At 41.9% G+C, this 17416-nt stretch overlaps 1 protein-coding gene across 1 annotated transcript; it reads left to right on the top strand.

Annotated features, from left to right (window-relative positions):
• Window positions 1-7940: 7940 nt before the first annotated feature.
• LOC120651591 lies at window positions 7941-16633 on the top strand. The gene is made up of 11 exons (XM_039929141.1): window positions 7941-8258; window positions 8650-8721; window positions 9451-10560; window positions 11964-12049; window positions 12515-13308; window positions 13414-13833; window positions 13930-14515; window positions 14601-14831; window positions 14918-15042; window positions 15127-15573; window positions 15667-16633. The coding sequence occupies exons 1-11, from the start codon at window positions 8184-8186 to the stop codon at window positions 16362-16364; spliced, it is 4644 nt and encodes a 1547-aa protein (XP_039785075.1). The 5' UTR covers window positions 7941-8183; the 3' UTR covers window positions 16365-16633.
• The last annotated feature ends 783 nt before the right edge of the window (window positions 16634-17416 follow it).

Consider the following 17416-nt stretch of genomic DNA (forward strand, 5'->3'; position numbering starts at 1 on the left):
TAAGCCAGTCTCAGTGGGAGTTTTATGGGCATAGATACCTAGACTAAGAACTAGATAACCGTGTCAGATGAGTTTCATAGTGATGAAACTCTCCTCACATCCCATGAAACTCCATCCTTCTCTTTCCTTACTATGTCAGCAAAATTGATTGTATTTAATGTCATGAAACCCTCCATGAAACCCCACTGAGACTCCTTATAAGGCTAATGGATGAAACTCACCCCCACAATACATTACTTCATGTTTGATATTTCATAGGCTCTCATCCCATCTTTCCTACTAATTCTGGTGCATTCCCTTGCACTAGAGGGTGGCCACGTCACTCAAATCACCTCGGCCGTCAGATCGGCCGATCCAATGGCTAGAAATAGTTGGGATGTAAATTTTGCAAAAAAACCTCAAATTTTGGTGAAATCAACCCGCGGTCCATCGACGACAATTTTGCAAAAGAGCCCCTAGACTTTGTGAATGTTAATTTTACAAAAGGCCCCTTGAACTTGAACTTGGACGAAATCGACACGCACTCTATTGATGAAAATTTTATGAAAAACATCTGGATTTGGATAAAATCAACCGTCACTCTGCCTACCTCGCTTTCACATAAAACCTCCTAAACTTTGGCAAAATCAATCTGCACTCCACGAATATCAATTTCACAGAAACCTCCAAGAATTTTGCAAAACCAATCAGTGACAGGTTAAATCGCCAACACACATGATTTCTCGCTACGAACGCATGGGGGCAATCCAATAGACATATTTCAACGCTCCACACCTCCCACGACCCAAATCAAATTTGACCGAGCCCGCAAACAAAACTTTATAAGCGTATATATGTCGGGGATGGGCCTCTCGGAGCGCCAACGGCGCTGCATTTTTCTAGTTTAATTCTAAGACTAATTAAGTGTTGGTAACCGTGTATACATGATTTTATCTAAATGAAACTTATTTCATCTCTCTCCTCGTGAAACTAGTGTCACATCATCTAAAATATGGTGACATAACATCTTATTTAATGTGCATAAACTTGTATGAAACCTCCATTAAAACTGACCAGTCTACTATAAATCACAAAATTTTACGAGTAGCTGACTCCAACTATGGAGAGCCAGCGCCCGCAGCACTCAATTATTCATCCTGCTAGCTGCTGCTACTACTAGTAGTCTAGTAGATCGTCATAGCGTGTGTCGTGTGGCCGGCTGCCAAGATGATGGCAAGCCAGGTACGCGCTGGTGGCCTCCACGCGCACGCTAGGGTGGTCGAGGACGCCCGTGCATGCGCAGCGCACCCCATTTTCCAGCTCCCCCTCCGTACGGCTACGCACGCCCGCGCGCCGTGCCTGCATGCATGCAAAAGGCGAAGCAAAACTAGCCCCCAACCCCGCGCGCGTGCGCCACCTGCGCCACCTCGTTCACGATCTCCCCCATCCCACGCCGCGCACGCGGCAGCCACACGGATAGCGCCACGCACACGGCTACCGCAGCGGATCCGGGTCGATCCGAGCCGAGGCAAGGCGTGCCCGGCACGGCCGCGCGCCCTGCCTGCCTGCCTCGCGGCGTTGGCGTGGCGTGGGGCGGACGGAAGCTTCGAGAACAAGGCCAAGGGGCCAGAATCTCTCGGGGGGCGCGGGCGCGAGGGCGAGGCGACCGCGCGCCCCGGCCGGTCGTGTCGGGCTTGGGCGGCGCGCCGTGACTGCGTGTCTGGTGCGCGGCGGGCGACCCGGCCAAGTGGCGCTGGGCGCTGGCCCCCGCGCACGTGTCACCCCCGGAACATCGTAGCCTGCTGGGGCCGTAACGCGCCGGACGACAAATAGGTACGCCGCCGTCAGCAACGGCGACGTGCACTCCACCTCCATAAAGTGCAAGGGTGGTGGTGCGCCGATCGAACCCGACCGATCGAGGCGTTCGGTGCAATACACATCTTCTTTCTACGGAGCTCTTCAGCTAGCTACTTCTTCCGGCCGGCCGCGATTATCCTAACTTTAGCATAGGACTCCATTGGAGCAGAACATCTATTATTGGTTATTACCTAGCTAGGCCAATCTTTTCATTTCGTGGTTCGAAGGGTACCGTGTCACTACTAGAGCAGTGTTGTTTGTTTGATGAATGAAACAATCCCAGAACACAAGTTCTTTTTTTTAGAGCATAATACAAGTTTTTTTTCATAGGATGGCTATTTGACACGCGACCTAATAAAATGGACTATGGCTTTCTTTAGTTCCTTCCTGTAAAGTTTTTGAAATGTATTTTTTCACATTTAAAATACTAAACATAGACTGATTACAAAACTAATTACGTATGTAAACTATGAGATGAATTTATTAAGACTAATTAATTTGTCATTAGCACATGTTTACTGTACCAATTTATTGTCTAATCACGGACTAATTAGACTCAAAAGATTCGCCTCACAATTTACATGCAATCTGTGAAAACCGATTTTTTTGTCTACATTTAATACGCCATGTATGTGTCCAAATATTGATGTGATTGATGCGTAAAGTTTTTGACAGAGAACTAAACAAAGCCTATAACTCTCCATTTGTTCTATGATACACGTTGTCATTTAGTTTGATCATAGGTCAAAATTCTTTATTTTTAACTAAGTTTACAAAAAAATATATTAACACCTAGAATTATTATAACGTATATAATAGGTTTAACAAACTAATTGGACATTAAAAATGATGAATATATATTTTTATAAATCTGATTAAAATTAACTTGTATCAACGGTTCTGATAAGTTGATATCTTATATCTATCCTATCAAAAAACAGCACCCGGGCGGCTTGCAGAAAGTCTGACCGTTGCTAGCTAATCCATCCGTTCCAAAATATAGGTCGTTTTGACTTTTTTAGATTCATATATTTTACTATGTATCTAGACATATGTTATATCTAAATACATAGCAAACACTATGAATCTAGAAAAGCCAAAACGGCATACATTTTGGAACGGAGGGAGTAGATTTTACATGCACATTAGATAAAAAAGAATCGCAAATGATGATATCACGCACAAGCATTATTAGTGTAAAAAAAGTTATATTTATTATTTATATACATGAAAAGGTGAGCAGGGACGCTTATATATACGGTTCTACTCCCTCCGTTTTAAATTATAGTTCGTTTGAATTTTGTAATCTCATATTTGGTCACTCGTCTTATTTAAAAAATCTGTACAAATATCATCAAATTTAAATTATTTTTGAAAATTTTCTATTAATAAAGCAAGTTACAACAAAAAAAATAATATTTTATATAAATTTTTGAATAAGATGAGTGATCAAGTTAAAAAATTAAACGATCTATAATTCGAATTTGAAATGGAGGGAGTACCGCACTCTCGCAGTTAGGGATGGCAACGGGTACCAAATATTCGCGTACCCGCGGATACCAAACCCGACGGGCGCGGATACAGGTTTGAGTTTGTGTCCGCGGGTACGGACGCGGGTACAACTCTAAACCCAACAGATATCTTCAAACGGGTTTGAAAAATTGATACCCGAATCCGCAAACCCGCAAACTCGCAAATAATGACTCTTGTGATGTATTATGTATGAGACTAGTTCATTATTTGCTAAAATTTATTTGTTTCCTCCAATAAATGGTGTTGACGTGTTGATTATTAGGTTATAATTTATTAATATTGAGATATAGAGGTGCATATTAATATTTACATGCTATTAAAATATGCTTGTGTGCTTGATTTTCTAAAACTTGCGGGTATGGGGGCGTACCCGCGGGTATGCGGGTATCTGCGGATAGCGGGTACGGGTATCATTTTCTACCCGTTACGGGTTGCGGCGCGGACGTGAATTTTAACACGCGGGTACAGGTTTACGAAATTGATATCCACACGAATTTTATCAGTTGCCATCTTTACCCGCAGTCTCGCGTCTGTGTTCGCGTGGACCAAGCTGCCCGGACAGACCGCCCCAGGCCGTGCACTCCCCCGCCTCGGCAAATATCTGCTATGGCTACATCTCAACCGACCAAGTGTCACGCTGCCTCGGCCGTCTACGAGATCTGTGCCGCGGAATACCGTGTCAAACACGTATGATCCCTCACCTTGCTGTCCCCCGGACCTTACTAGTAAGGGGCGTTTAGTTTTCAAAAATTTTCACTTCGAAATTTATGTCTTTCCTTTTAGATACATACATAAAGTACTAAATGTAGTTAAACAACAAAATTAATTGCACAGTTTAGATGTACACGACGAGACGAATCTTTTGAGCCTAATTAGTGTATGATTAGCAATAAGTGCTACAGTAAACAATATGTGCTAATGATGCGGTCAAAGGCCTCAAAAGATTCGTCTCGCGATTTCCGGGTGAGTTTTTAAATTAGTGTCCAAAAAATCCTCCCGATATATGGTCAAACTGCTGATGTGACACCCAAAATTTTTTGATTTGGGAACTAAACGTCCCCTAATTTCCCTCCTACGAAACACACGTAAAAGCCGGCTGGCACGCAGGCCGGCCAGACGCTGTCTGGGTTCGTACAGTCACTGACAGGCCGGACCTTGCACCACGTGGGGCCAAACAGTCAGCGAGAGATGAACAGTGGCCATATGTACATGTACCCACTGTTGAATAATAATTAGTTAACTACTACAACACCGACCTCTGAAAAAGATCAAGTTGCTAGTAATTCGGGAATGCCGTGCGCGAGCCAGAAAGCATCGAATTTTAGAACTTTCTCACGCAAATATAAACAATATAAGTTCTCGATCTCATCCCAAAGAAAAAGAAAGAGGTGATTTTCTGCTTTTCCCCCTCCTTTTACAGGGATTGATACAGATGGGGAAGAAAGATGCCTTCTTGGCTTCTTGCAAGGTATCTATAGTACGTAGAACAGGATCGGAGGAAAAGTGAACCCGGCCCCACACCCTAACGTGTGTAACTTCATGTCACGTGTAACCTTGCACGTGACATGGAATCACTTTCGCGTATGGCTCTCCTCTTCTTCGGCCATGACTGCTCCTCTTGCTGTGCTTTAGACTTTGCGTAGGTCTTGTTTACTGATCGATGCAGAGCTAGCATCTATGCGTACGCGATTATTTTATAGGGGGGGCGGTAAATATTTTTTATTTTCTTGACCGCGCAACAAGTCCAAATAATACTCTCACGTTTGGTGCCCATTATTGGCCATTCGCCTCTCTACAGGATTAAGCTATGCCTCGTGGCTCGTTTCACGGCTTTGAAAAAGATTAAACACACGTGAACGCACCGCATCACCACCGCCATATATACCTTCTTGCGTAGCGCATGCATGCATGTGTGTATCAATGCACGCTACGGCTTGAACGACGACATTTTCTGTGTGAAGCATGCACGTACGAGCAAATGGACTATATATATATATATATATATATATATATATATATATATATATTCTTCGGATCCAAAAAAAAGAATGAGAAAAATAAAGGAAGTCTTTGGAGATGACGACGCGTTTGCTTTTGATTTGCTGCGTGTACACTTTCGTCAACTTCCAAGCCGTATCACATCACGCGCACATCACGTTTTGAAAAGATCGCGTATACACACTACTACTCGACGCGTCTCAACAGCCAATCAAAACTACTATCCTAGCTGTACGTATTATATATATATTTGCAAGCGCCAGTTAAAACAACTTGCATGCATGCTTTACATGCGATGTTATTAGGCATTTTCGGCATGCAAAACATCACATTACATGCACATCGTCTGACTTTTTTTTTAATAAATCGCCTAACGTACGACGAATGAGTGTGTGTCATTGGGACAGTGACGCGGCCTTACGGACGAGGACGTCATATCACTGTGTTCGGCTGGCTGGTGCTGGTAGCTGGTGTTGATTTTTTGTGAGAGAAAAATACTGCTGGCTGGCTGGTGCTGGTTTTGTGTGAGAGATAAATACTGTTGGCTGGATGCAGCGAAGATGAAGCGAACAGAGTTGTGTTTGAAGACTCACAAAGTTATATATATATGCTATATATATTAGTTGTAAAACCATTTCTTGGGAAAAGCCACTAATACTTTCTAAGACAAAGCCTCCACTAATACAATTTTTGTACAACTAATGACTTGAACAATACTTCTACTGCAAAAAATATAAAGCATGTTGACGAGTATCTGGATTATGTAGATTACAACAAATGTACCTCAAAGCTCGATCGGTTAGTCTTACCTTAAGCACTGATATTGTTTTTTCAATAAAGGAATTGTACTACTACATTAGTACATTATGAGCCAAACTTGTCCAGTTTCATGCATTTTAGGGTTTTTTTTTGTCAAGAAGGAATCTTATACACTATTATTATTTGCTATTGAGGTGTAGTTAGTTTACACTAGAAGGTGTGTCCCACCTAATGATACGAACTCCAAGAAAACCCAAGTCCGTTCAGCTGCCCAACATGCAGCGGCTGCGGCTGATTCCGGCTAGACTGATCAGCCCAGCCGTTCGGCTTCCACCACCCGCCGTTCGATTGCCCCACGTCGCCCCGCTAGTGCAGCGGTAGTGGCTGCCCGTCCGCCTGCCCTCTCCCTCCCTAATGGCTGGCAGGATGCAGCCAGCTGCTTGCAGGCTGCAGCTGTCGATCGACTACAGCTGGACCTAGGCAGTCAAACATTAGCCGTGTTTGGTTACTTTGTGAAAAAGTTTTGAGGAAATTTTTTTGATGCTTTGACCACTAATTAAGGGTATTAAATAAAGTCTAATTACAAAATTACTTCCACAACTATGGCACTGTAGCAGTTGCTCTAGCTAATGAGGCCTTTGACCGCACGATCGGAGGATGATTGAGCGCGGTCACTGTAGCATCACTGTAGCTAATCATGATGAAACTTGGCTCATTAGATTCGTCTCGAAAAGTTACACCCATCCCTGAAAAGATTTTGCAAATAGACTTCATTTAGTACTCCATGCGGACATTTGTCTTTTTGTGAAATTTTAATGGGACATGTAACCAAACATGGCAATTGTGTATATAGAAGAAGAGCGGAAACACACTTGCCTCTATTAGTGGAGTATCTTAACTTTTGTTTCCCCGCGATTATTGCAAATTTCATTCTCTCATGCACATGAGAAATGTCCAGACGATCCATTTGGAGGAAACAACACGTACAACAGTGTCATTTGTCTTCAGTATTTCTATCTTTTTTTAGTGTGCTTTGAGCGAGTTTGATCATGAGTAGTACTTTTACATCTATGCCTTCTTCATCTCATTTTCTAACAACCGTGTCGAACTTGAAGGGACGACCGACATGATTAAATAAAAACCCGTGTGCTAAGAGAAAAATTGAAATCGATAAAAAAGAAAAATACTTACTAGAGCATATCTATATAAGGCTACCAAGGGAAACGAAGCCGGTCCACAATTCCCGTTGAGCAACTCATAAATCCCTGCCAAAGGATGGCCGATGAAATCAGGAAAAAGATTAACACCATTTATTACATGCATATCTATCCCGTCTTTAATTCTTGCAGATGCAGTACTAGTACATGCATAGTATAGCAGGCTAGCAGCTCAAGCAGTCTCCAGACCAACATTGTTTTTCTCTCACACCGCTCCAGCACCAGCTTCCAACCACCAGCCAGCCAACAATATTTTTCTTTCACATCACTCCAACCACCAGGTCCAGCTCCAGCCCAACGAACAGAGTGGGCCCAGTATCTCTCAGCATAACCACTTAATTCACCAGCTGTCCCAATTACCACCGGCCAGCCCTTTTAAGCACCCCCGTACCCACAACCGGCGAGCCAAGCAAGACCGACCTTGTGGCCTGGCTACGGCTGGGAACCCGAGTGGGCCCCCTCAGTCAGCGAGCCGGAGTCGCGAGCCCGTCTCGCGCGCTCCGTTCCATTCCGTTCCCATCTCGCCCGTCTCCCGTCGCGTCACCGTCACGCCCCCCGGAGTACAAATTTCTAAAGCACTACCAGTACCAGTCTCTCTCTCTCTCTCTCCCTCTCCTCTCCTCTCTCTTCCTCTGCTCTCCGCGGCGCTGCTGCTTCCTCGCCACGCCACAGCTGAGCGAACCCCACCCAATCCAATCCCTCTCGTCTTCGCTTCCTCCCCCTCGCCGGAGCCCGCCGCTCACCGGAGCCTAGGTAGGATGGAGGAGGAGCCGCTGGCCGCCCGCGCCGGGAGGTAGGGGCGGGGGGCGCGGCCGATCGGCGGGGGTGGGAGGGAGGGGAATGAGGGCGCCGCAGGAGCGCACCATGAGGGATCTCTACGATCGCACGCGCCACAAGGATCTCGCGGCCCCCGAGGTGCGTCGTGCCGCATCCACCGCCGCCCCCACCGCGTGCGCCTTGGCGGTTGTTGGGTTCTCCCCCATAGGACGAGATGGGACGAGATGGGGGGATTGCTTTCGATTGGGTTGGGGGCGTTCGGGGTTTCGGGATTCGAGGTTTTGCACCTTGCATGCGCGTGCGTGCTCATGGGATTCGGGCTTCGTTCAGGTGACGCGGCTTTACAAGGAGGGCGAATCGAATTTGATTGAATACGTCGATTCCATTCCTCCCGTTTGATTTGGGGTGTTATGTTCGCGTTGATTCACTCATCAATCGAAAAGATGTGGCCTGTTCATTATGAGATTTCCCCACTGATACTGCCGTTCCCAAGTTTTGGAGATTGACGCGTTTTGTTTCTCCTCTACAGGAACCAGCGGAAGGGCGCGGCGGAGGACGCGCGGAGGGGTCGGGACACCGCGAACTGGTCGCCAAGATGGAGGTGAGCATTAGAGGCGTGTGCCTTTCCCTGCATATGCATGGAAATATTCTGGCCCATTAGAATATATCATTACAATGCGTCCTGTACGTTGGATCATCAGATGCTCAGAATTCAGAAGCAGTTCAGTATAGATTGCTGCTCTTCTACTCGATGCCTTCAGTTTTTAGTGGTGGTACAGATGCTTGGACTGTGATTCGGATACCATCATGCTGTAGACAAAGGATGTGTCAGCGCATGAATACTGCATCTCCTGCTTTTTCCAGGAGCTATTCTCACTTTGGAAATGGAGGCTGCTTTGATGTTCATTCATTACATGGTTGTTTGATATGATATTATGACGCATTGGTGTTTTTTCAAGTAAACCTATTACATTGTAAACTGTATACATTACAAGTTTTTTTTTTGTCATGTGCAGAATTTTGGTGGAACACCCCATTACCCATTGTTTAAATTTAAACTGCCAGTGCAATAGCTTATAGTTGTAGGGCAGTGTGCCAATTAGAAGGAAGTACTTTAATGGCCAAACACTAGAAATGCTTATGATAACGTTTGTGTCGTCCGTTAATTGGTTTAAGCGATGATTTCTGCAGTTCATATCCCATTCTCTCTTACTGTTGTATCCATGTCTTGACAGACATGAGAATGCTACTTGTACCTTTCAGGGCTTCATGCATGTTTTGGTTGTTGCATGAGTAATGGTTTTAAGATTGATATTGTTTATATTTGTAGGACAAGGCTGCGGTAAGGAAAAGAGTGGTATCAAGCAACAACACTCGTGTGAAGGCAGAGTCAGGCACATGTAATGTCTGTTATGCTCCTTGCTCCTCTTGCCTGCACCGAAGTCTTGCAGTTGAGGATTCAAATGCTGAATGCGCATCATCTCAAACATGCTCCACAAGGTCAGAAGTAAGAAACAATTCACTTGTTCGCAGTGAGAAAGGGCTCCGCAATAAAGGAGGAGAAAATGACGATGAGTTCAGTGCAACCTCTGGTCATGTTTCTTACTCTGTAACTGGTGGAAATAATAAAGTGTTCGCAAGATCGTCCATTGCAGATGACTCTTCAGAGGTTGACATGCCAGCAAAACGTAGGAGGCTATTAAATCAAGATACAAGACTATCTAGAGCAGAACACCATGATGACAGCAACTCGTGTGTTACTGGTACATCAGCAGAAGGAAAGGTTCACGTGGATAGGAAAAAACTATCGACTTCTGCATCCAGTCGAGATTTGACTGCTAATGATCCTAAAGACAACAGCATGGCATGCCACAGCAGGTTAAGAAATCAATGTGTTGATGAATCTAAGAAAGGATCTGATGTTCGTGATTTGCGTCCTAGTGCATCTGGTAGATTGTTTCCTGCAGATTCTCCTTCTATTTCGACCAAAAAGTTGCTGCGAACCCAGTCTTCTGTCAGTGCATCGGACAGATTATCTCCTAACAAGCAAGATCATGAGTCTGGTAAAGCGCATGATAATTTATCTCATCAAGATTGTGAAAAGGTTTCTCTTTCAAAGAATAACATAGAACAGCGACGAGGTGGAAAATTGAACACTTGTGTACATGATGGTGATAACCAGGGCATGCTGGCAGGTTACAGTAACGGAAATGAAAATAAAGACGGTTTCTCATCGAAGGATCTCGACAATGGCACCTTATGCCCAAAAGATGAAATTCAAGAACCTGCTGGCATCCAATCTAGTGATGGTGTTACTAGGAATGAGGGTGACAAAAAAGATTGGGATCAAGATTGTTCATTGGATATATGTAGTGATGGAAAGTTGAATATACAACATGATATGGCGACAGAGGGTGGGAATTCGGAAGGGTTGATAGATGTAAGTAACTCCTTTATCACTTCTTATGGCCTACCCTTTAAGTGCAATGCTTGTTACTGCCTTAGTTACTAGCATTGGAATAAAAAGAAAAATCCATTATTTGTTAGTTTCAATGTTCTTAAACATGGCACATTCTATGTAGTATTCTGTTAGAATGTGAGATCAATCTAAGTTTCATTGCCTCTTTGTTGACCATCTGTCATTTGTCTAGGAGTTATACCTGTAGCGATGCACTGCCTTTTTGTGTGGATGATAGCTTTTTTTGTGAAGTCTTATTCTGAACTCTGAACTCTAAATAGTCTTCGGTAGGATATCTGTAATTCCGGAATATCATCTAGCATTACCCATTGGCCGTTAGTGAGCTTTTGCGTGGATTCTACGTATGTCAATCTCAAACATTTCAAATAGCTACTATTTTTTTTAAAAAAAATTCACACAATATTAAGTCACTACCAATAGTTAGAACCAGTGCAAACAAGTTATTTGGTATATATTTTCTCATTTTTGATAATTGTATTGGATTTACAATCTTCTGGTTACTCAATATTGGAGTTTGCTGCACTTCATTGAATATTGCTGTTATGAAACATATGTGTAATTAATTTTGTTAACCTCACTGCTGTCCTGCTGAGTTGTAACTGGGTGGTAACCTGTCGTCTGTCGATTATCCTCAGTTACCAGTCGCAAATTCAAAATTCAACCACCAGTAACTGGAACTTAAACAGATTGGATATATTTATTGGGTTTATGGTTTTCCGATTATTGATTTAGGAAAAGTTAATGATCTCTTAGGTCTACTTCTCTCTGAATGATTCAGAATTCTTAGTATCAAACAGTGAGAATTTTGTCATCAACTCTATAGTTTTACAACTATCAAGTTATAAATGGGAGCCAACTCAATATTCTACTAAATTGTTCCTGTTTCCTGTAGCTGTAGATAATAACACGATTACACTTTGGATGATTCTACTGTGTTCGGTGTAGTTATATTTTTATGGAGTTTTCTGTGAAATATAGTGAATGGTACTTTTGCTTATATTTGAGAGAGATTAAATACTTCAAAGCATTTCCATATTGTTTGTAGTAAGCATATTGTGGCTATACTCATTATTTGGTTATGAACTCTCCCTTGCTTATTTTCTGATCAAGGTCTACCCTGCTTCTAAAAAAATTCATATGCAACTTGCTTGCCATTTGAATATACATGGGCAAAATATTTTTTTTCTCCTTTTTATCTGCCTTTATCACTTTTGTTGTTCAACAATTTCTTAATGGCTGGTCTGCATTCATTCTGCATTATTTAAGCACTTCCTTTACTATTTGTAATCGACTTGTTCTTTTTGTCTACTTGTATGCTATATTCGTTGGATAACATTTATGTGTCTGGTTTGCATCGAACCCAGGTTAACGTTTGTGATATATGTGGAGATGTTGGTAGGGAGTATCTTCTGGCTACATGTACTAGATGCCTTGAGGGGGCGGAGCATACGTAAGTTATATTCTTGTATGACTCTGTTTGTAGTATCGGTTGGAATTAAAATTATTATAGGCTGAGCTCAGTCTTTTGTTTGGCTAATAGGTCAATTGTTTAGCAATCAAAGTCATGTTGACTCTAGTTACCAGCAGTTTTCTTAGTTCATGCAAATGAGGCACTTTAAATAATTTAATGTGGAGCTTTACCTACACTGATAATCTGCTTAGGTCCTAGCAATGCACCAATCTTTTGATTTATGCGCAGATGTTAGTTTCCTTTCCATGGTGGTTACATAATGTTTTTAGGTCCATCAGGTTGAATGTGTTGAACGAAACAAAAAATATTGTTGATTATTTTGATTAGTCTAGTGGCTGTGGCATAACTTCTTAGTTACATTATTTGTAAGGTAAAATGCATATGCAACATCCATCCTTCACATGGATATGTTAGTGTTAACTGTTAGTTTATTTTTTTTTCTAGTTACTGCATGCAGGTGAAGTTGGATAAGGTTCCAGATGGTGAATGGTTATGTGAAGAATGCGAGCATAGGGAAGATCAGAACAATACGAGAAGTAACCATGGTGTCATGGCGGTTAATATGTCCGAAGGAAAGAACCAAAGTTCAGAAAGTCGAAGCAAGCCTAAGGCATTGCAGATTGTTGTGCCTGAATTGGATGCTCCACAAAGCACATGCAGCACACCAACAGCTGTTCAGTGTGATGGTAAGAATAAAAAGTTGCATTTAGCTTCAGCTGATACTCAAACACGGAAATTAAAGGTTGCCACCCCAACTGCTGAAAGACTGGATGTGAAGAGCAAAAAATTATTGAGCATTGCGAACCGTAACAAGCTGCAAGTTCTTACATCCGATTTGGATGCACGATCTCACAGTAATGGAACACCAACGTCTGGAGGCTCAAACAAGAAGAGTCAAAGTTCAGAATTTTTGTTAAACCGCAAGAAGTTGCGGGTTTCTACTGATATGGAGTCACCATTGTCAAGTGAAGGACTACGTAGTCCACCTATATCATGTAAGAGACAGGTAGAGAATACTTCATCCCCCAAGCCTAGGCTCTTCAAGACGGACAGTCTTAGAAAACATGATGTCATCTCTCATGAGAACTCATTTAAGAAAGCAAACAAGGGAGGTTTATCTTCAGTTGATAATGCTCCAGTGAGAACTACTCAAGCAGGCAAAAGTTCTCAGGTCTTTTCACGGTCATATTCCATGGGAAACATGGTGAATGCTAAAACACCAGTTCCCTCGCCAAGAGGTTTGACCAAATTCTCTTGTGTTCTACTTGCAAAGCATTCTTTGTTTTATTTGTTGTTACTTTTAATGTGGATCATTCTGCTAACCTCCTAATTTTCTTTAACAGGTTTATCAAAGCAACTGTCTTTCAACAACACTAACAACGGACCAAAGGTCAAGCAGTTGGTTGAAGGGGTGTCTCGCAAGTTGAAACCTGCGAAATATTCCCCAAGAGATCCTAGAGATAAAGGCCCCATCAGAAAGCTTGTACAATCTGGATCTTTCAAACGTGAGGGTGCAGTTTGCTTAGATGCTGGTTCATCAAAACAAAAGCAAACATTTCATTTGTCTCAAGATGAAAAACCAGTAATATTGAAGCCAGTGAAGGAAAAAAATTTAATAGAAAGAAGAGCTTCCTTTAGTTTTAAAAAACCAAACATTCCTTCATCTCCAAGGCCTGACAGTTGTATGAAGTTAGGTGAGAGAAAAATTGACCAGGACATTTCAAAGTCTGTGCCAAGCATACTTAAAAGTAGTAAAAGACCTGGTAAGCTCTTCGTTTACTTGACTCTTCTCTAGAGAAATGGCAAATCTTAGTTTTCGCTCATTTTGATGAGCTTTCTTTATGTCTTGCTTGATTTAGGAAATGTTGAAAAGAAGCAGAGCTCTGATTTGTCAAAGGGCGACAATGACAAGCAAGATGTTACTGTACATCCAAAACCAATGGGAGTTGTTTCTGGTAAAGATGCACATGCACATGCAATGAAGATATCTGATCCACCAGTTCCATCCCAATGTGTTAAAAAGGATAGCTCAAATGATGTTGAGGATGATGATTTGTTTGTTTCAGTGAAAAATAGTAACAGAATGCCAAATGGGTCTGCAGAGATGGTTCCTACAATATCTACTGCCACAACTTGTGAATCAGATTTGCGAGATGTGGCAAGAGCAAGCACCTCTGAAGATTCAGCTCCTAAAGTGGTATGCTGCCAACAAAAGCTTTTGGAAATTACAGGAGATGACTCCTGTAAAATTGTAGAGGTGGTTCAAACTTTAGGAGATATATCGAATGAGATTCCACATGGTGTTCAGATGGCACACAATCTATACCCCCCTAACGATATATTGGATAAACCTGATTTGAAGCAGGAAGCTTTTGTTTATCAGTCTTCAGCTCTTGAAAATCCTCTAAGAGATTTAGTTATTCCAGAGCTGTCTTACATCTGGCAGTATGACCTCTTCTCTTCTCCCTTTTATCCACCCTTAACCAGTAATAATTTTAAAGAGTCTAAGAGTGCATTCCTTTTATGTCAGGGGTAGATTTGAGGTTTCAAGACATGGAAATTCTCCTGAAATGTTTGATGGGTTTCAGGCTTACTTGTCTACTTGTGCCTCGTCCAAAGCACGTGAAATAAGTGAACAATTACCTAACAAAATTCAGCTAGCAGAAGTCCCGCGGCACTCCTCATGGCCACTGCAATTTAAGGAAGTAAATCCAACTGAAGATAATATTGCTCTTTTTTTCTTTGCTAAAGATGTTGAAAGGTACCTTTTCCTCAACATTTCACTGTTTTATCTGTTTCAATTCAACCCTCTGTATACTGGCTGAGGTCTCCGATCTCATTGAACAGTTATCGAATGGCATACGGTAAACTCTTGGAAAACATGCTTCTTGGTGATTTATCCCTTACAGCAAATATTAGTGGTACTGAACTTCTCATTTTTCCATCTGATAAATTGCCAGAGAGGAGTCAACGTAAGTTTATCTTTGCTAATGATATTGTCTCTCCGCAGGATTGCTCATTACCTCATTTAATAGATTCCATCTGGTATTTTACAGGTTGGAATGGCTCACTTTTCTTTTGGGGCATTTTTTATGCCCGGAAAGCAAGTAGCCCAACAGAAGTTCCTCTGAGTGAGACAAATAGTTGCCCATTAGAACAAATCACTGGACCTGTTATCCTGCATGATATGGGTTCCCCTAAGGCACTTCAATCTTTGGGTATAGATTTGAATGAGTGCCCCAATGATGATATATCTGACCCAGTTATTTCACTTGAATCAGAGAGTGAGAAGTCTGGTGCATCTGTAGATCATAATATTTTGTTGGAGTCCAAACAAGAGGATAGGAAGGTGAATGCAAGTGAAATACATTATGAAGAAACTGCGGGCACAAAAAAAATTGTACCGGAGCATCCCACTGCAACTCCCCATGGAACTCAGCCTCCCACATTATCAACAGGAGAAGATCATGACATGATTCCAGACTATCCAACTGTTGCAAAAGGTAGTGGTACCTTTTTTATGTGATGAGCCACAAACCAATTCTGGATTTATCCTTGCTTCTTTTTTAATATTTTTCTTATATTATTCATTGCAGGTAGCACAAGAACAGCAGATACAAACAAAATGGAGGAAGAAGATAAGAACAAAGCTCTCTTCTGTGTTGCACAGCAACCAGGTGCAATCAGGTTAATCTCAGATGAGATAAAACCTAAGAAACATGGAATTCTGCCCTCCATAGAAGTATCAAAACTCCATTTTATTGGATCAAAGATATGCGGTGGTCCAAGCGAATCAATTCCAAATTCAGATATGAGTTCTTTGGATCCTGACCTCATCTACAAAAGGCAGAAGACTTCTTATGGAAAAAACTCTACTTGCAGTTTTGGAGATGAAATGCCACCTAGCAAATGCTTGTCCAAGATACACCCCTTACCGGCTGGACAGCATACACCATTTGATGATTTACAGTATAGTTACAGGGGTCCCCCAGATCCTGGCTCCCTTAAAAAATCAGCACCTGATCATATCATCCATGTTCTTTCATCTGACGATGAAGATTTCCCAGAACCTAGTACTAGCTTAAATAAGGCATCACTGAAGGCAGATGAGAGCTCCTCCCCTTTATTGTCACTTTCCCTATCTATGGTAGCAACGAAGCATAATCTTTCTGGTTCAGATATTGTAGATGATGAACCACTGTCTCTATCTCTTGGGCTCCCTAGTGTTGTGGAAGGGAGTAGGGCTCTGGAGATGAAGCAATTTCTGCCCGAGAAGCCAGGCATAAACACTTAGTGTTTTTTTTAGGTTTGCGAGTGTACAGTTTTGTGCTATGTTTAGCTGTATGGAGTTTAGACAGGGTAGAAGTATGGTATAGCTTTTAAATTATGAATATTTTACCTTTTTTTCTCACTGTTATATGCATCTGCTGCTGTTGATAGTGATGCTGGTCTGATGATGTTTATTGCCTACTGTATTTTATGTGATATATGGTGTTAGTTTCCCATGAACTCTATTCGTATGACATAAAAAAAAGGATATATCAGAATGTGGATGTCTATAAATTCAATTTTGCATGATTGAACTTGCACTTTCTAGCTCGATGTAACTCTTAGGTGCGCCCCAATTTGCATGTGCAATGTGTCATGACCACAAAGGGAGTTATGCGTAAGTTACGTTTGCCAATCATTACAATATTACACTTCTTGTTATTTGGTGTATTCTGCATTCCATTATACCATGTGGGAAGTATCTGAGTAACTTTCTGTCAGGGTTGAACATTAATTCTATGCTACTCTATGGTATGTTTCTTTTTTTTTTTCTCTCTATAGCATCTTATCAAATGTTTGCTTGCAGCTGGCAACCTTATCCATTAATTCTGTATTTGAAAGGTTTTGTTGGAAGAACCGAGCATTTGGATAAGTTACTGAAGGATCTCATCTTCGGAACTTGATTCAGTGTTTTCTCTCAAAAATTTCATTGAAGGTACGAATATGATGTTTTTTGTTAGTGGGTATGGCAAGCTGCATGTTCCTTTTTGAAAGGCAAATCTACCATACCTTCTAATTATGACAGGTTATGATTGGAGGTATTTACTTGCTTAGGATGACTTCTTTGCACAAATGGGATGTTGTTGCTAGCTTGCACTCCTCAATACAACTCAATTAACGACATAAAAAGAACTGCTGCTCAACTCATATGCCTATTTCTATGTTGATGGTTTACCACGCTCTGCATCTCTTTGGTTAGTTGCGAGCATTGTTTGATTGCTTTTGTTGCTTCAAGCTTCATCAATCTCCTAAGCTGCCAAAAATAAAATTCTTAGTAATTTGACGTTCACTACTAGA

This window comes from Panicum virgatum, chromosome 9K, assembly GCF_016808335.1.
Source record: "Panicum virgatum strain AP13 chromosome 9K, P.virgatum_v5, whole genome shotgun sequence".
Classification (NCBI taxonomy): Eukaryota; Viridiplantae; Streptophyta; class Magnoliopsida; order Poales; family Poaceae; genus Panicum; species Panicum virgatum.